Consider the following 19,621-nt stretch of genomic DNA (forward strand, 5'->3'; position numbering starts at 1 on the left):
GTCAAATATTAGAAATAAAATGTTTTAATTCAACTCAGCAGCAGCATATTATTTAATTCCCACCTATAGAGACTGGCTGAGTACTGCAGCATGGGGAAGGCACTCTGTTATGCACAAGAATAATATCCTCTCTTCTTTCCTTCTTCCAGCAGTCTGTTTTATCTTTAAAATTTGCTATAGTGGTTTCTGTCTCAATGGGGAAGCTTACATCCAGCTCAGCTCCCAACACACCCTCTTACATTTTGCCCTCTATCAGATTTTTCCTAGAGCATGCCTGTGCATTTAGACAGTCATGGGCTAAACCCAGAACAGCTGTTGCTCAGGGAAAGAAAAGTCTCAACTCGAAGATTTGACACACAAAAATTCTTGTTTTCTATGGGAACAAATGTGCATTGGGAATTTTTCAGATGCCCCTAAAGAGAGTGATCTAATTTATTTAACTTGTTTGTTTTACATGTATTTTGTAAACAAAGCAAAATATATGTTAAAACTACCAAGCTCACATAATAGTCATTTGTATTTGGCATCTGTTTTAATGAACTTATGAAACAGAGTTTTCCAAGGGGAAATAAAGCACTGAAAAATTTCCACCCCACATCATTTAGATACATTCCTGTTCAGGTGCTACAAAAGCTTTCAGATAGTAGTTCATCTTCTATTTTTGTTTGGGGGGGGGGGTTCATTCCTTTATGTTCTGTTTGATTCCATAGTGTACTGCATGTGAAAAACTGATTACTTTGTGTCATATTTTATCAAATTTGTATACAGTGGTACCTTGGGTCTCAATTGTCTCGGAAGTCGAGCGTTTCAGTTTTTGAATGCTGAAAACCTGGTTTTCGAACATTTTTTGGAAGTTGAACGTGCCACGCAGCTTCCGTTTTGAGTTTTTCATAAGTAAATTCTTCCAGAAATGCATGCTTTGGTTTTCAAACTTTACGGAAGTCGAACAGTCTTCCAGAATGGTTTACATTCGAAAACCAAGATGCCACTGTATTGCCCTTCTTCTACAGATTTCAGATCAGTTCACAACATTAAAGTGTAAGATTAAGGGTTCAACACTATACCCCCCCCCAATCATTGCATTACATTAAAACTATTTATATTATATCATTGGAATGGTGCTAATGTCAAATGTGTTCCACATAGGCAAAACAAAATTTATAATTTCTCTTCCCTTCCATTAAGTTGGACTCCCATCGAACCAAAACACATTCAGTATAACTATATTTCCCTGATTTGTAATTCCGGGATATTTTCTCTTGCCATATAGGTGACATGCTGCTGCTTTAGTCCTAGTAAGGCTACTTTAGTGTTTGCTGGAACAATCGATGGTTCAGTGCTGGTATGGGATCTCAGAGAAGACTCAAGGTTGCACCACTGCATGAAGGTCAATGAAACAGATTGGACATTTCGATCTCCAACATTTTCTACCGGTTGGTCAACATCCCTTGAATGATATCATCACATCTGTTGCAACCTGAGTGGCCAGGACCATGATATATGAACAAGCACAGTTCATATATATGAAGTTGTTCCAATTCCATTTTGGGTATCTCTCCCCCCCCCCCCCCCACTCCATGCAAAAGATGTGTAAAAAGATAAGTCGAAGGCTGAACCCATGTAATTAAAGTTGATGAAAAGAAGATCAGTGAAGCAGTATCAATCTTTTTTTCCCTTTTTTATTTTTGTTAGAATATATACCAAGCCTGACATGTTTCAGAGGTTATTAGCAATACTTCCGACAAAGTTTAATTGTTTTTTAATTAATGCTTTTTCTATGTTTTCAGCGGTTCTAATTTTTATATGTAAGCTGCCCTGTCAGGGGAAAAAGGCGGAGTATAAATAAATAATGTAGCAAATCTAAATGTTATTCCTAGTTTGACATGTTTGCCATTTTACCACTCAAGTGGCTTGTATCAAAACAAAAAAAATTCCTTCCAGTAGCACCTTAAAGACCAACTAAGTTAGTTCTTGGTATGAGCTTTCGTGTGCATGCACACTTCTTCAGATACACAGATGCGCATGCACACGAAAGCTCATACCAAGAACTAACTTAGTTGGTCTTTAAGGTGCTACTGGAAGGATTTTTTTTTGTTTTGACTATGGCAGACCAACACGGCTACCTATCTGTGGCTTGTATGATAACTTATGATTAATATTAGAGAGTTTAGAGTTAATTCTGCTCCCTGTATCTTCTGAGGAAAAGCACCCCAGCTTGAAATGCAATGCGCGTGGTGCTTTCAGTATAATAGGGTTAACACTTAGTGAAGTTTTTAACATCATATTCAGTAATGTAAACATGTATTAAAGAGAACAGAGACCTTATTTGAAATTTGTTTTTTTTAGCACTTTTGTTTCCACACCAGTTTAGCAGTCACTACAGTCCTGAATTGGGACGCAGGTGGCGCTGTGGGTTAAAGCCTCAGCGCCTAGGGCTTGCCGATCGAAAGGTCGGCGGTTCGAATCCCTGCGGCGGGGTGCGCTCCCGCTGCTCGGTCCCAGCGCCTGCCAACCTAGCAGTTCGAAAGCACCTCCGGGTGCAAGTAGATAAATAGGGACCGCTTACCAGCGGGAAGGTAAACGGCGTTTCCGTGTGCGGCTCTGGCTCTGGCTCTGGCTCTGGCTCTGGCCAGAGCAGCGATGTCACGCTGGCCACGTGACCCGGAAGTGTCTCCGGACAGCGCTGGCCCCTGGCCTCTTAAGTGAGATGGGCGCACAACCCCAGAGTCTGTCAAGACTGGCCCGTACGGGCAGGGGTACCTTACAGTCCTGAATTAAACAAAACGGGGCTTGGTTGGATGGGTGGACTTACTCTTTGCTTATTTCTCAACTATAGATGGAGTATTTGCCTCAGTAAACCACACATGTTCTGTGCTGACAGTCGAACCTGTCTCAACATCTGTCTTCAAGGAGCAGAATTGTGGTCTTTCCTACCTCTCATCTCAGGAAGGTACGTAGACCGCTCTCCAGAAATTGACAAATATTCTTTGGAAATACAGGTTGTGCCCACAGCTGTTATTGTTCTGGAATTCCTTGCCTATAAACATTTCTGTAGTTCAGAAGCCATGGTTGGTTTAGCCAAAGTATGGCTTGTTTGAACATCCTAACTCAGTCTAGCAGACAAATAACCTTGGTTTATTTTCTGGGATCAAACCGTGCTGTTAACTAATTCCATGGAAGCAAGAAGCTCGCAGGGGGTGTCCAATCAGTAGTCTACATCAAACAGCATGGTTTGCTAAAGGGCCCTCATTATTTTGTAGTCTTTGGCTTCTGTAAAGCTGGGGAACGAGAGGTACTGCAGGAGAGTCATCTTCTGAGTCAGAGCATGGCAACAGAATTGTCCTCTGAGCCCTGAAGATGGCACTGCACATTCTTTCTTCTACTCACCACAGTGAAGTCGCATGAACCTTTCCACAGTCATCTGCCAGGCATTGCAAGGTCCTCATTTCATGGGTCATGGCAGATGTGAAGCCATAGTTTATTGCTGGCTTTTGAACTAGGGCTTATCTTCACTACATTTTGGCATTATGAATGAACCTAACAGCCTTGCTTTATTGTGGTTTATTTGACCATCCCAGCTACTTGGCAAACTAAGAGGGACGGGCAGTTAGAAAACAAGCCAAGCATTAGAGACACAAGCCCTGGCTGGTCATGATTCTGCTGCTGAGTTTCACAGCACATTTTGTTTCATTCTGTATTTGTTTTATAGCATGGTGATATTTTAAATTGTTTCTTTCTATCAGCTGGCTTGAGGAACCTTGATGGGTGGAAAGGCAGCATATTAATTTAACAAACAAAGAAGTGAACATTATTGCCTCAGTATTGAGGATAAAATTCTAGCATGTTAGTATCTCTGTTAACGCCTAACTTATGGGGATCAAATTTAAGTGGGCAAAATAATGTATGATTAACCATAGCGCCTGCAAATCTATAATTACTGAGTTATCATTTTTCCTTGCAGAAATGTTAGGACTTTCATTTCAGATTGCCTCTATGGATGAAAATGGGACTCTCAGTCTGTGGGTGAGTTGGAACTTTTCCATAGCTATTACTCGTTGCTCAGGCATATAGCTTTTTTGTGCAACTTTGGCTGTTTTTGAGAGAGACTTTACACAAACATTGAAGATGTTATCGCTTGGAAAATGCAGCTTCCCTTTCCTGCTAATTAGGGCATTCTGTTGTGAATCCTGTTTCTAAGTATCATGAGCATCTTTTTGGTTGGTTCCTATTAAAACTAATAATAACGTTTTTTAAAGAATTACTCTGCTTTTAGATCTAGATTGCTCAAGAATGCTCCATACAGTAGTGCTCTCCCCTGCTACTACCGCTTTCCTGTTTGTAAAGTTGTTGCAAATTTTATTTCTGAGGAAGACCACTCTTCCGTTGTACCTCTGGAGCATTTATGTATTATATTAAAGATCTGTTTCACTCATATTCCACAGCAGTATAAAGCACAGCCAATAACCTTTCACTACGCTGTGGGTTAAACCACAGAGCCTAGGACTTGCCATTCAGAAGGTCGGCGGTTCAAATCCCCACGATGGGGTGAGCGTCCGTTGCTCAGTCCCTGCTCTTGCCAACCTAGCAGTTCGAAAGCACGTCAAAGTGCAAGTAGATAAATAGGTACCGCTCCGGCGGGAAGGTAAACGGCGTTTCCGTGCGCTGCTCTGGTTCGCCAGAAGCGGCTTAGTCATGCTGGCCACATGACCCGGAAGCTGTACGCCGGCTCCCTCGGCCAATAGAGCGAGATGAGCGCCACAACCCCAGAGTCGGTCACGACTAGACCTAATGGTCAGGGGTCCCTTTACCTTTACCTTACTAAGCTTTGGATGATATTGTATGCTTTCATTTGTGAATTTTAGTGTGGTAGGGATGCCTAATTGCACATTATATGCAAGATTTAAAATATATTTTAAGAGAATGATCCATTTAGGCAAGGAAGCCCACAACCAAATTTTAGGAAAGGAGAAGCTGGTCTTAGGGTATATTGTTTGGAGAATGCCTGCAAAGCAAACTTTGTTTTGAATAAGCAGCAAGTCAAGGAATAAGAACTAAGGTAGTACAGTTTTAAATTTAGTAAACTGCAGGGTAGGCAAAGTCTTAGTGAGAACATACAGAAAGCTGAAATATGTTTCAGAATGTTTGCGATGATACCTCCTCTTTTTTCTTGATTATTATTTTTTTTTGCCACTTTTTAGGTAGTAGTTGAACTTCAAAAGGGGGATCTGGCAGGCTCACAAAGTGATTTAGGTAAGTGAAACTCCTCAGTGAAGCTGCTGTTTATGGAAGGGAAGGAAGACAAAGTCAGACACTGTGAGAAAAGCATTGTTGGTCATCACAAAAGCTTGGGATTGTTCTGGGCAGGCAGCCAACAGTGGAATTGCATGCAATACTTACACAAAGCATTAAAATAATGGATCTGTATACCTAGAGTCACTCTAGGTGGTATCCTCTATCTACCAACTTTCCTTTGTAGAAAAATCTTGGACCTTGGAATACATGTTGGTCTGCAATCTCCATAAAGCACCAAATCAGTGCAATTATTATTATTATTATTATTATTATTATTATTATTATTATTATTACAGTTCAGTTTTATTACTTACAGGCTTAATTCCAGGGGGCAAAATAAAACTGGTCCACAGCTCTACAGTTCAGCTGAATTGCAGGTAAAGATTTCTTGAAGTTATTGTTCTATATAGCCAGGCATATTACTGTTGTTATAATCTGTGTTTTTCAATCTGAATTACTCAGTACTTTTGAAAACACTCAGTTGCTGGAGGTTTGCATTGTCTTCTCAAAGTGCAAAAGCCATTTAGGCTTCATATGTGCCTTTATACAACTGCAGCTGTGGATGTGGTTGCTATTTCTACCACATCCTGAGGGCAGGCCAAGCAATATGCTGCTGTTAGTGAAAAATCATTTGGGAGAAGGACCCTCGCGTACAGCTCCCTCAAACAGTGGCCTAAGATGGTGAGTGCCGACAGGATTGTAGCCAAAATGGGGACACTAAGAAACATGAGGGGGGGAGGGTATCAGTATGCTTGGGGGAACCCCAAGATTTACAGCAAAACAAACATTTTGAGAAAAGCTCCAAAAAATACAGCTCACTGAGGGCTAAACATGTTCAGTATCCACACAATACTGATTGCCTGTTTGGGGGGGGGCAGAAATTGGGGAGAAGAATGGAATGAAATGTCTTAGAAAAGAGTATGAGACAGTGAATAAGAGCACTCTACACTGCAACATTTCTACAATATATAAATTTATCCATTTGACATTTCCCCAGATTTTATTCAAGGGATACTGTGCTCACGAAGGTACCTCAGACACTGAATATTAAATTTCTGCCTTCAAATCCCAATCATTTTGTTGTCGGAACAGACGTTGTGAGTAATATTCTCTACTTAATTTCACTATTGCCTCCTTTTATCTCCTGAATGCTGTCCATGATCCATCTGCATTTGTTAACATTTTAATGGCGACATCTTTAAATGCATGCACTTTCAGGTTCTTATTACAAATTGCTACATTTTAAATTCTAAATAAAGCTAACAGCTCTCTGTAAAGTGCTTTTCATGGGTTGTTTCTTTTTTTGTATTAAATTCATTTATTTAATATGCATACAAAACAATAATTTACATACCTTACAGACAAACAAGCAGAAAGGAAAGAAAAGAAAACAAAAAGCAAAAAAATAGGGATAAAGGAAAATTACAAAAAATAGGTGGATGATAATACACCTTGGTGACTTCCCTCCACCAGTGCTCATCATCTTTAATTCTTTACCATTCTTGTTTACATTGCAATTCATGTATCACTATGTTACTTGTTTTATTAAACTATATTATATTATCTAAAACAACTTTACAAACTAGTCTAAACATATCAGCATGCTATCTTTAGAGCAGTGTTTACTCATACATTCTTCAAACCATATCCACTGTGATCTTAGTTTCTGACATGTTTGATATCTTATTGCTGCAGTTAATTTCGTCCATTCTATAAATTCAGCTAATTTATATATCCAGTCCTCTTTTGTGGGTATATAATTTCCTTTCCAGATTCTTTTTTTTTTTTTTTTTTGCAAGAAGTAGCCTAGCTTGGTTGTTTCATTTAACATAGCAGAAATAAGAGATTTCCTCCCCCCCCCCGCTTTTTTTTTTAATTTGCAGGCTATAGTGAGCCATGGCACAAGGCATGAACTAAGAATACCTCCCCGGTGGTTCAAACCACAGCAGGGGGCGCCGAGATCAACCAGAATCAATGCAATTGACTTCTCTCCTTTTGGAAAGCCAATCTTTTTGGTATGGATGCCCATTTTCATTTCTTTGCTGGAGCTTATCCGGGCTGCTTAACAGAGCTAAACGGGAAAATGGGTGTATCCTATAGTGGAGCAGTCTTTGCTTTCTATAAAGAGTTTTGCAAGTAGCATCAAAATTGCTCAACCCCCTAGCTCTGGCAACACTGGCAGCGTGACTCAGATTTCAGTCTGTTCTGTCATGAGGCAACAATAATAGTGTCTTGTAATTCTTCGTACAACTACAAACAGATGAACGTCAAGTGTAAGAACACACACAGTTACCTTTGTTTACATAAACTTGTAGCCAGACCATAACCATGTAGAGAAAGGGCCATGAACGTGCAGCGTGACTGTAATAGCTAGACGGAGTGAAATTCTACAATTGGTCAGGCTCTAAATAAGCACTTAAGTCTACTCAAGGTGTTGATGGAACGTGCCGCGTGAAATGTTCTGCTTTGAAAATTAGGCCCCTATGCCATGTTGCAAACTGCTTTTATGACTTTCCTTAGTTTCCAAAAAGGTTTGCTGTGCAGTATGGGCCTAGGCCGGGCCTGCTATGACTCCCAACCCCCCTTGGGCACACAGAAGAGGGATGTGCAGGCTTCTGGATTCAGATTATATGTTATAGCAATATTGGCCTGATTCAGACTATCATTCTAGTATTGTTTTGAATCTGGGAAAGAGCAGTGGGGTTGAGTGCTCCTCCCTCACCTTCCTCTTACCACGTGCTGGCTTCAGTATAATGATTCTGGCTTGGATTAAGCCAGAGCCACCCATTATGTCCCAAACTGGGGAAATCTGGCTTAACGTCAGTTAACAAACTGGGAAAAGAAGTTCAGGATGCTTTACGAAGCCTGGAACAATAATTTCAACAGAGCCACTATGTATATCACCTGTACAAGCAGCCTCCGATTTGTGGAAAATGCTGCATTGCTTCTCCAATATTTGGGTGCAGGGAATGACGCTCCCCAACCTGGCCTGTTAGCCTGAAACCAGTTCAGTCAGAGATTATTCACAAAAAGTTCAGTCTCTTTTCCTTGGTGCTAAGGCACAAGGGAGCTGGCCTGTTAATCACACAGCATGGTACTGTGTGATATACCGTAAATTTCGCTCCATAACACGCAGATTTTTCCTCCTAGAAAGTAAGGGGAAATGTCTGTGCGTGTTATGGAGCGAATGCCTACAGATGGCGGGGGAATCTGCTGCAGTTGTGAGCAGTCCATGGCTCGCTTTGAAACAGCAAAGCGGGTGTAAGCGGCTCCTGTCAGCGAGCCGAGCTGGGGAGGAGGGAGAGAAGCAGAGCGGGCTTGGCTGCTTTAAAACAACCCCACCCTCTATGTTCCTCTCTCCTCCCCACTGAGCTGCTAAGTAGCAGCAAAGCTTTTCAGCCAGCCTAGCCGGGAGGAGGGAGAGAAGCAGAGGGGGTTGGCTGCTTTAAAACAACCCCGTGCTCTCTGTCCCTGCCTGCAGTTTTTTGCTGTCCGATTTTGGATTAGCCACTGTAGGGGCTGTGTGTGTGTGTGCTTGAGCTATCGTTCTCCTCCTCCTGCTTCCCGTTCACTCTCCCTGCGCCCCTGCGCTCTCCCTCCGACTTTAGAATTGACACTCTGTGTGTCTGTGTGTGTGAGAGAGAGGGCTCCTTCTCCTCCTCCTGCTTCCCGTTCACTCTCCCTGCCCTCTCCCTCCGACTTTAGAATTGACACTCTGTGTGTCTGTGTGTGAGAGAGAGAGGGCTCCTTCTCCTCCTCCTGCTTCCCGTTCACTCTCCCTGCCCTCTCCCTCCGACTTTAGAATTGACACTCTGTGTGTCTGTGTGTGTGTGAGAGAGGGCTCCTTCTCCTCCTCCTGCTTCCCGTTCACTCCCCCAGCGCCCCTGCGACTTCCAGCGCCCTGCAACTTTAGGGCCAGTTCTCTCTCTGTGTGTGTGTGTGTTTTGACCTCACTGCGCTTGTTGGGGGAGAGTGTTGGTCGCAATTTTTCTTGATTTGTCTCAGAGTGGTTACTATCATGGTTTCCTTGCTGGGGAGGAGGGAGAGACGCAGAGCCTGCTTGTTCTAAAGGAGCAAAGCCGGAGAGAAGCCTCTCCTGCATTATCAGCAGCATCCTTCTCCACACCCCCCCACGCGTGCTCCTTGTCCCTTGAGTTCTTTTCCTTCCCTCCCCACTTAAAACGTGGTTACAAAGCACGGATCCACATGGATCCTCAGGATTTTTGCACTAGGTCACCGCAAATTCACCATCAGATCACATAGCATATCCATGGCTACAGCCTGCACCAAAAAACACACGCACCCACTGTTTCATGGGGCCGCAATGGCGCAAAAACGTGGTTACAAAGCATGGATCCACATGGATCCTCAGGATTTTTGCATTGGGCTACCCCAAACTCACCGTCAGATCACATGTCTGTGGCCACAGCATGAACCACAAAAATCATACATCCACTGTTTCGTTTAGAATATTTTTTTCTTGTTTTCCTCCTCTAAAAACTACGTGCGTGTTATGGTCAGGTGCGTGTTATAGAGCGAAAAATACGGTATATTGCCACCACAAGAACCAACGCACAGAACAATTTCTAATGTCAGCCTTACCTTTTATTACCAGGGATGCTTGTGGCAATGCAAGCAATAAGGCAGCAGCAGGCAGACAGGAGGGAGAGCATTGGAGTTTGCCACTTATGTGCAGTTATTTGTGGGCAGTTATTACATGCTGCGGGTGAGTGGCAAACTGTGTGTGGGTCCCTTTAGAGTTGGTTGTACGTTCTAATCAGTAAGAGGATTACTTGTGCCAGCGAACTGCTAAGGTTTTTGTCTTTATGTTTTCAGGTGGGATGTTCAGACGGCAGCATAAGATTGCACCAAATGACTTCTGAGCTTCCGCTTATGCAGTGGAACAACAGCACAAGCGGGCAGCCTATCATTTCTTTGCAGTGGGCTCTGACCAGACCAGCCGTTTTCTTTGTTTTGGATGCCATGTCTGTCGTTTACATTTGGGACCTGCTGGAAAATGACTTGGCTCCCGTAGCCAAGCAGCCTATCTGGTCCGATAAGTAAGTCCATACGTAGCACGGTGTTTTAGCGATAGTCATGCAAACTTGGTACAAGCGACCGCTGTTCCCTTGCTATAAACTCCAATCTTCATGAGCTTTACGCTTCCTTAACCCATGTGAAGATTACGATCATGGTCCAGGTAATCGCCACATTTGGGGTCAGAAAGGAAATCCCCCCCACATTTCTCTCTCTCTTCCCTCTGGTGAATGATTTCCAAGATTTAAGGTAGTTGAAAGGGCTTCCAGGAGGAACAGAGGGATTTTGATGTAGCCGGAGGAGTCAAACGGCCTCAGTCCAGTATACCTGAAGGAGCGTCTCCACCTCCATCGTTCTGCCCGGACACTGAGGTCCAGTGCCGAGGGCCTTCTGGCGTTTCCCTCACTGCGAAAAGCCAAGTTACAGGGAACCAGACAGAGGGCCTTCTTGGTGGTGGCACCCGCCCTGTGGAACGCCCTCCCACCAGATGTCAAAGAGGAAAACAACTACCAGACTTTTAGAAGACATCTGAAGGTGGCCCTGTTTAGGGAAGCTTTTAATGTTTAATAGATTATTGTATTTTAATATTCTGTTGGAAGCTGCCCAGAGTGGCTGGGGAAACCCAGCCAGATGGGCGGGGTATAAATAAAATAATAATAATAATAATAATAATTAATTAATTAATTAATTAAATGGCCATGGCTTTGAGTCTCTCCTCTCCTGATGTTGAAGCAGCAGGGTGGTTGGGCGTGGAGAAAGCTCTTGGAGGTGGGAGTGGGGAGAAGCTGGTGCAAATGTGGGGAGGGGGTCCTTGCTGTGTCCCTCAGATGAAGCCACATGGAATGGCAGCTTGTGGAGGCCATTTTGGACAGGAAGCAGGAAGAGCCGAATGACAGTTGGTCCTAGCCAGGCGAATGGAGGGGGATTTACTTTTTCACCTTTCTCTCCCTCTCTTCCTCCCTTTGTTAAACAAGCACTATTTTCCCCTCAGGGTTATAACTATGGCTGTACTGGGCGAGCCTGAAAAACCCAGCGGTCTCCTGGGGATTGCCCTGGCCAAAGAATCTGGAACAATAGACATAAAGTACGTAAAGAAGAAGTGGGCACTACCTCAGCCAGAGGAATCTGAGAAATTAAACTTACTTCTGCAGCAGGCCTTGTAAAAAGAAAGAAAGACATGCCTTTCTGTGAATACACACATATGACAACCATTTGATTTTAGATGTATTTGTTAATATTTGGGTTTTAGCTTGAGTAAAATACATGATTTCATATTTTTTCATTCATCTTTGTAAATAGTATTTATATATTTTTAAAGTATCAACACAGTATTTGAACCTGAGATAGAGAATATTTTTATCAAACATAAAACAGAACAAATATTCATGATATTTTATGCAAAGGGGAGATATAAATTGTATTTATATTTAATTCCAAAAATGTATTTACTTAGTATATGCTATGCATTGCAATTGTTTATAGATATTTTAGAATAAAACAACATGCAGTCCTATGAAGTTTGGGTATCTGCTTTATATATTTATCATTCATGTGAAATAAAGAGCATTAATTTGCTACAAAACATTTAATAATGGGTTGGAGCCCATGGAATTAATACAGTGTTTGGTTTCTTCAGACACCTGTTACACGTTAAGTGCCTGCTTCTGGTGTGGCTGTGGGACATTATAGAATCAGGGACAACTCTTCATTGTCAGCTATGGTGCAAGCCTCTTTGATGTTTTTGCTGCAACAGACTTAACACAATGACCTGCTCTCCCTGTGAATTATATGCAAATATTTAGCATTCAAACAGTCTTCTCCACAAGAGGGCACCAAACCATTATTAGTAAATATGGGTATTTATGCAAAATACATTTGGGACAAAGAAGAGATTATTGTTATATTTAAATCATACAGCATTAACCCATAGAATGTCACTGTAATGCACACATCTCTGGTTCCCTCAGTATTTCCCCCCCTTCTCGGTTACTTGCATATATTTCAGGGAATCAGGTTTAGAAGGGTTTTCAAAATCATTAGGTTGGATCCAATTTAAGTTAAATCAGTGGAACCTAAATACAATTAAGCCTCATATTGTATACCTTTACCTGGGAGTAAGTCCTACTGAATTCAGCATGGCTTACTTCTAAGTAGATCTTTTAATTATTATTTATTCCTAGCCCTTCACCCTGAGGTCCCAGGACAAGTTGAAGCAGTGTAAAATGCAATATTATAAGCAGTTTACAACAAATTTCAATCACAATTACAGTGGTCGTGAAAATAAACATCTCAAGTGTCCAAGGCCAGGGTGAAAAGGTGTGTCTTTGGCAGACGAGGAAAACACAAGTGTAAGCATCTCATATCGGGCCCACAAACAAACTGGCAACCAGTGTAGCTGTTTTAAAGGGGAGAGGGTTGTGTGAATTCTAAATGGAGAGCCAGCCAGTATTCTGGCTGCTGCATTTTGGACCAGTTGGAATTTCCAAGTCTCTTTCAAGGGCAGCCCTAGGTAGAGCACATTGCAATAACCCAATCTGGAACACGGAGTATTGTAGCCAACTGAGCTCTGCCTTAAAGTGGCCAGAGCTGACAAACCAGCCAGAGCTGGAAAATGGCATTCCTAGCCAGTAACAATGTTGGATCCAGGAATTTCTACAAACTACGGGCCTGTTTGTTCCAAGGGAATGCAACCAGACCCTCCCTCCAGGGACAGTCCCGTATTTCCAGAAGCCGTCCTGGTTTCTGATTTGATCCCAGAATGTCCCGCTTTTCCTTAAGACGTCCCTATTTTCATTGGAGAAATGTTGGGAGGGTATGCACCCATTCCACTATTGTCGACCTGTTATCACCTGCAGTTTAAAACTGTTCAACTGCAGGTTCAAAATAAAAAAAAACCGACCAATTCAAATGTGATGAATTCATATATGTAACCTTTAATGCACTGCTATCGCTCACAAATCTGTAATAACTTGAAAATGCCAGAAGTTAACAAAAGTGTCACAATTTCTGGGGCAGTTTATTTGGACTTTATCCAAGTACAAACATTTGGTACCTCTTCCCCTCCTGCCCCTGATTAGTATAAATCACTTTATTCACATTATCTCAGCCAAGAAAAGACGAGAGACATGAAATCTTGATGTCCTTGCACTTTGGTTCCAAGGAAAGAGATTACTTAAACAATCTGGTCCTGAGCTAGGGAAGTGTAGCACAGAAGACTAGATCAGCCTGGTCATAGGCTTAAACTACATGTTTTTCAGAGATGTTGATGGACTACAACTCCCATAATCCCTTGGGCTTATGCGAGGTGGAGCCCAAAGGTTTCCCTCCCAGTGTTACATGGAACATAGAAAGTTACCCAAAATCATGTCACACATAGCCCATGTTTCTGCAGGGAAGAGAGAGATGTTTTAAAAACAAGTTTTCAAACCCAAAATAATAAAAACTGAAAGCACTACCTTTAAAAAATATTCTCTAACTGCATTTGAAGAATATTATCTAAAAACAGAACTTTGGCTTTCATTTCAGCTTTTAATATTTTTAACCCTGACTTCATTAATCATCTCTTTAAATGATGGGGTTCTATCCAGTTTTGGTTCTATTCAAGAGTAGTCCCGTTGAAATTAATGGAGATGCCTGACTTAAGTCCATTAATGTTTATGTGCCAACGCTGAATACAACTAAGCCGATAATATCTCTCCAGGTGGAATCTCCATGTGGCCCGGAGAGCAATTACGTTATTCGATCAACAAGGTGGTTTTTAAGCTAAGCAAACAATCAGATAAAAACAGGCAGCAAATACAATTTCATTAGGCGGGTTGGTGGTTAAATAACTATATGATGATGACTACCACTGATGTACATCAATTCCCAGAAATAAAACAAGATAATGTTCCAAAGCCTGTTTGCATGTATACCGCTAGGCACAAACTGAAAAAAAATAACAGTGAGGAAGAAACTAGTGAACACTAGTTCCCTGCCCTAAGGAACTAACAATCTAGACAGACAACACTAGAGACGAGAAAAGGAAATCGAGGCAGACATAAGATATAAGAGAAATAAGTGGTTTTACAAATCATTTGGAAACGAAAGGGAGAGGTCAGCTGGAATTCACAGCTAGATGAACAATTTGGGAAGAACTGATGCTTTTGAATTATGGTGCTGGAGGAGACTCTTGAGAGTCCCATGGACTGCAAGAAGATCAAACCTCTCCAATCTTAAGGAAATCAGCCCTGAGTACTCACTGGAAGGACAAATCGTGAAGCTGAGGCTCCAACACTTTGGCCACCTCATGAGAAGAGAAGACTCCCTGGAAAAGACCCTGATGTTGGGAAAGATGGAGGGCACAAGGAGAAGGGGACGACAGAGGACGAGATGGCTGGATAGTGTTCTCGAAGCTACCAGCATGAGTTTGACCAAACTGCGGGAGGCAGTGGAAGACAGGAGTGCCTGGCGTGCTCTGGTCCATGGGGTCACGAAGAGTCGGACACGACTAAACGACTAAACAACAAAAGTAAAAGTAAACAGTGTTGGGAACTGCAGATCTGTGAATGATCAATTACAGTTCCCAGGATTCTTTGGGGGAAGCCATGATGGTTAAACTGCTATAAACACACTTTAAATATGTGGTGCTGATATGACCATATTTACTTGGGAGTAAGTCTCCTGGATCTTAGTGGACATGCACACTGTTTCTGGATCAGGGCGAGTGTCCCAGTTTCTCTGCTTTGTTAGGGTATTTGTTCCCAAAGAAATAAAGCAAACCTTTGAGGAGACACTGTTAAATTCCTAATACTGAAAGTAACTGACCTCCAAAGACCTAAAACTCTTCAAGGCACCAATTTGCCCTCTCAGCTTTATTACCGCTTTCTGGGTCGCTGCTGTTCTCTCTCAGCTTTTTCGGATGAGAAAATGGAGGATGGAAAAATAATAATAAAATTATAAAAAATAATTCTTCTGGTGGAAACTGCCCAAGGCTTCTCAGAGAAGCTGCCTATTTATATGACATGTACCCCAACATGCTTCTCGCAAACATAACAACCTTAATCCCCAGCCTCCTTTGCCAAGACAGTGTATGGAGTCACAAATGAAAAGGAATAAATTCATCTCGAACTTTCTGCCCTTTCAGCCATGTGCCAAAACAAGTAAAGCCTTTGATCTGAGGCAGGAGAGAAACTCTCTCCCACCAACCCCCTGCCACATTTCTGTGACAAATTAGGAGAAATGTGTTTTTGAAGGGTCCTGTGCCAAACAGCAAGGATTATGCATGGATTTACATGACAAAAGGACGAAAATGTGAGTAGAAGGATAGCAGCACTTAATGGAAAGGTGCAAAGAAAAGCAGAAAATGTCTGGGCTGGTGCTGATTGACAGATGGAGGAACACCCCAAAAGAACTCAAGCCTTGCTGACAACAGAAGCACACACCCCAAAGAAACCTGGGAACTGTACTGGGTACTGGGAATGGTTAGAACTATTTCACTGGCTACCAGTTTGATTCTGGGCACAATTCAAAGTGTTATTTATAACACGCTATACATGCCCTCCAACATTTCTCCAATGAAAATAGGGATACCCCATGCCATAATGATAATTTTGCTATTTATACCCCACACATCTTACTGGGTTGCCCCAGCCACTCTGGGCAGCTTCCAACATATATAAAAACATAATAAAACATTTTTAAAAAACCTTCCCTATACAGTGGGTACCTCGGGTTAAGAACTGAATTCGTTCTGGAGGTCCGTTCTTAACCTGAAACTGTTCTTAACCTGAGGTACCACTTTAGCTAATGGGACCTCCTGCTGCCGATGTGCAATTTCTGTTCTCATCCTGAAGCAAAGTTCTTAACCTGAGGTACTATTTCTGGGTTAGCGGAGTCTGTAACCTGAAGCATCTGTAACCCGAGGTACCACTGTACAGGATTGCCTTCAGATGGCTCAGGGGTTGGATAACTCTATACCCTTCAACATTTCTCCATTGAAAATAGGGATGTACTAAGAAAAAGTGGGACATTCCGGGATCAAATCGGAAACCAGGATAGCTTCACTAAACCAGGGATGTTCCTGGAAAATAGGGACAGTTGGAGGGCCTGCCTATATGATTTAAGCCCTATATGATCTCCCTATGCCCACCTTGTCTCGTGTGAGCACCTTTACCTGTTGGTCCCATCAACATCAGAAGCATGGCTGGCTTGGTGGCAACATGAGAGAGAGTGCCTTTCCCGTGGCTGCTCACATGTCATGGAATCCCCTTCCAAGAGAGGTTAGACTGGCTCCTTCTTTGTTCTCCTTCTGCAGACTAAGACCTTCCTGCATAGACAGGCCTTTGAAAACTGTTGAGGCAAACTCTTGCTTTTAATTCTCGGTTCTAAATGTGTAGAAGATAGAGAAAACATCAAAAAACCCAAAACCACGGAGTCTAAAGAATAATAAAAAAAGTGAAGATGAAGTAGAAATCATTCAAAGTTCTACCCTAAAACAAACTTCATTCACGTTCAGTTCATTCTGCAATTATGGGAATTACTTTCAGGGGCAGTTCAGGGATTTTTGAACTAATTCAGTGAAGGCTGTCAATCCAAATAAGCTCATTCCAAGCATTAGATTGTGCCAGCCTCACCTCCCAGCGTATTTGTGTTGCAGGAAGGGGACATCCGTAGAAGGGAGCCTTCTCTGTGTGGGGGAGACACACACATCCTGCAATGATGTGGAAATTTATATAGGAGAACCTGCAGGAGGCCTTCATTCACCTGGCTCACCTGGCACCTTTGTTGCATATCTTTAGGTGCCATGCTAAAACATTCCTCTTCTCCCAGGGTAATTAAACTATCTATGGCTTTTAAAACAGGGGGGTGGTATTGTTTGTTACTATGGTATTTTTTTTTCTTTTTGAGTTTTTAAACTGCCCTGTGATCCTCAGATGAAGAGTGGTATAGAAATTTAATAAATAATAAAAGTCATGTAACGCTTCATGATGTTCATTTCCAAAGCTGTAAAAAAGGAGAGGTTGAAAGAAATACCCATGTCAAATGTTAGCATTCATTTGCTAGCTCTGTCTGCACTCTAGCCAATTTAGTGGACATCTCTTCTTTTTATCTGATAGCTTCACAGAAAGGAAAAACCTATTTCTCAGTCATTATGGCAATGCATCACAGGTAATACAACTTCCATTAACTTGACCATTTTAATATTTCCTTTTCCACGCAGCAAATTGCTCCCTATTACGCCACGAACATGTGATCCTTATAAGGCTTGGTTGCTTGCATATCTGTGTAATTGTAGCTTATTAAGTAGGCAGATGTAATTACTGTAAGTAAGCCCCCTTATTTTGAGAGACTGGCCATCTGGGGTTGTGTAACAGCAATCAAATGAAATATACACTCGCCCCCTCTTCTTGAGAGGCAGCTGTGAAAAGGAGCTGAGAGGTTCGCTACTGAGAATTGTTTAGCCAGTTCAGAACAATTTCCTCAGTGCTATTCTGCATCCGGATGAAAGTTTATTGTGGAACTGGTGCTGAGCATACCCACAACCTGTTGTTGTTGCTGCTGCTGCATTCATACAACATTGTTGTGATCCAAATGACAGACCATACTTCCTTTCACATCGGGTTTGCATACATACCACACATTTAAGTACATGGCCTCCCACAAACAATCCTAAGAACTGTGACTTACTTCTCACTCTGAGCAAATATTGTTGTTGTTGTTGTTGTTGTTGTTGTTGTTGTTGTTATTGTTATTGTTGTTACTTTATGTATTTATATCCTGTACTGGTTTGGGTTTTTTAAAGGAGGGATTACAATGGGTTTTCCCTAAGCCTGCTAATATTTCCCTCTTTTGTGTCTGTGAGTAGTGCCATGTTGACTTCCTAAATATTGGTATTCTCCCTCAAATGTTCATAATATTACTGATGGGCCATTGTCATTTATAGCACTTGAAACAATGAAGCTTTCGCAAGCTCAACTGAGATGGTTCTGGGTTTCTGAGCCCTTGTGGGATATACAGTGGTACCTCGGGTTAAGTACTTAATTCGTTCCAGAGGTCTGTACTTAACCTGAAACTGTTCTTAACCTGAAAAACCACTTCAGCTAATGGCCTCCCGCTGCTGCCACGCCGCTGGAGCATGATTTCTCTTCTCACCCTGAAGCAAAGTTCTTAACCTTGTAGCACTATTTCTGGGTTAGCGGAGTCTGTAACCTGAAGCATATGTAAACTGAAGTGTATGTAACCTGAGGTACCACTGTAATGTGATGAGCATCTGTTAGACTATCATAGATTGCCTAGGAAAAATTGTGATTCTTTTTCTAGCATGGAATCTTTCAAACAATATCCTCTCTGGGAAGGAAATATTTATAGTCTTAATGAATTCAGGACAGTCACTTAGGATGCCTGGTTGTTTTCACTGTGGCTGTTTTTCTTTTTAATTCTCTCAGAACTGTTTGGTTTGAAAGGCTCCTTTTCTGTGATGGGTGACGCCTGACCTGCAGTTTCAGCACCTAGCAAGTGTCACAGGTTTGCCGGGAAGCAATCAAGCAAAATCTCGCAAGCTTTGTTTTTGTGCTGCATAACTAAAACGCAGCAATGGTGTGCAGAATGGCCCGAATGACCTGTAATTGTGCCATTTTGAATCAGCAAAGGTTTTTTTGATCATATATATAATCTTCATTACAACACAAGCAAGACAAAACAGTAAGGAGAAACAGTTACTGTATAGCAGAATCGGAAAATTAATCAGCATTTTTGTGCAAATTTCTCCTCAAAACTGCAAACAAAATGTGCATTACATTCTTGTAAGCAGTTTTCCCTAATGTTTTGTATGTTGTTTTTACCAACATGTTCCTTTTTATGTACCGGTACAGTTCCTAATATGTGCATTTTTGAGAACTGCATTGAAAAATTCTTCAAGTAGAACTTAGTTGAATACAAACCTCTTCTCTACAAGAGAAGGCCAGAATAGCGCTACAGGTGGATTCTCAACGAGGCCCAGAGTTTAATGCACCAGCAATTAAAAGTTATTAGATCAACAAGGTGGCTTTTAAGCTAAGCAAACGATCAGATAAAAACAGAACAGGCAGCACACGCAATGTTAATAAGCAAGATTGTTGTTAAAGAACTACATTGTAGTGACTACCACTGATATACAGGAAACCAGAAAGAAAACAAGATGATATTTTTAAGCACGTTGGCAAATACACCACTAGGCACAAACCGGAAAATAACAGGAAGAGAGAAACCATTTAGTTTGCTGAGAAAAGGGGTCCCTAGCCCAAGGAGCTTAAAATCTAGACAGATACACCAG

The 19,621-nt window shown here is 41.9% G+C and overlaps 1 protein-coding gene and 1 long non-coding RNA gene across 3 annotated transcripts in view; both read left to right on the forward strand.

Annotated features, from left to right (window-relative positions):
• DYNC2I1 (dynein 2 intermediate chain 1) overlaps window positions 1-11,842 on the forward strand; it is a 28,837-nt gene extending 16,995 nt beyond the window's left edge. The window contains exons 17-25 of one of the 2 annotated variants that reach the window (XM_079996432.1): window positions 1,271-1,433; window positions 2,837-2,950; window positions 3,962-4,023; window positions 5,199-5,250; window positions 5,609-5,669; window positions 6,290-6,389; window positions 7,176-7,307; window positions 10,129-10,352; window positions 11,304-11,540. In XM_079996432.1, the coding sequence (XP_079852558.1) occupies window positions 1,271-1,433; window positions 2,837-2,950; window positions 3,962-4,023; window positions 5,199-5,250; window positions 5,609-5,669; window positions 6,290-6,389; window positions 7,176-7,307; window positions 10,129-10,352; window positions 11,304-11,328 (933 nt within the window). In that variant the 3' untranslated portion in view covers window positions 11,329-11,540. Of the gene's footprint in view, window positions 1-1,270; window positions 1,434-2,836; window positions 2,951-3,961; window positions 4,024-5,198; window positions 5,251-5,608; window positions 5,670-6,289; window positions 6,390-7,175; window positions 7,308-10,128; window positions 10,353-11,303 lie in introns of both variants that reach the window. The other variant, XM_079996431.1, reaches the window with a different exon arrangement.
• LOC307199355 overlaps window positions 1-19,621 on the forward strand; it is a 255,630-nt gene that overhangs the window by 212,536 nt on the left and 23,473 nt on the right. The gene's annotated exons all lie outside the window — the stretch shown is intronic.

Source organism: Podarcis cretensis, assembly GCF_951804945.1.
Source record: "Podarcis cretensis genome assembly, chromosome: 12".
NCBI classification, from domain to species: Eukaryota; Metazoa; Chordata; class Lepidosauria; order Squamata; family Lacertidae; genus Podarcis; species Podarcis cretensis.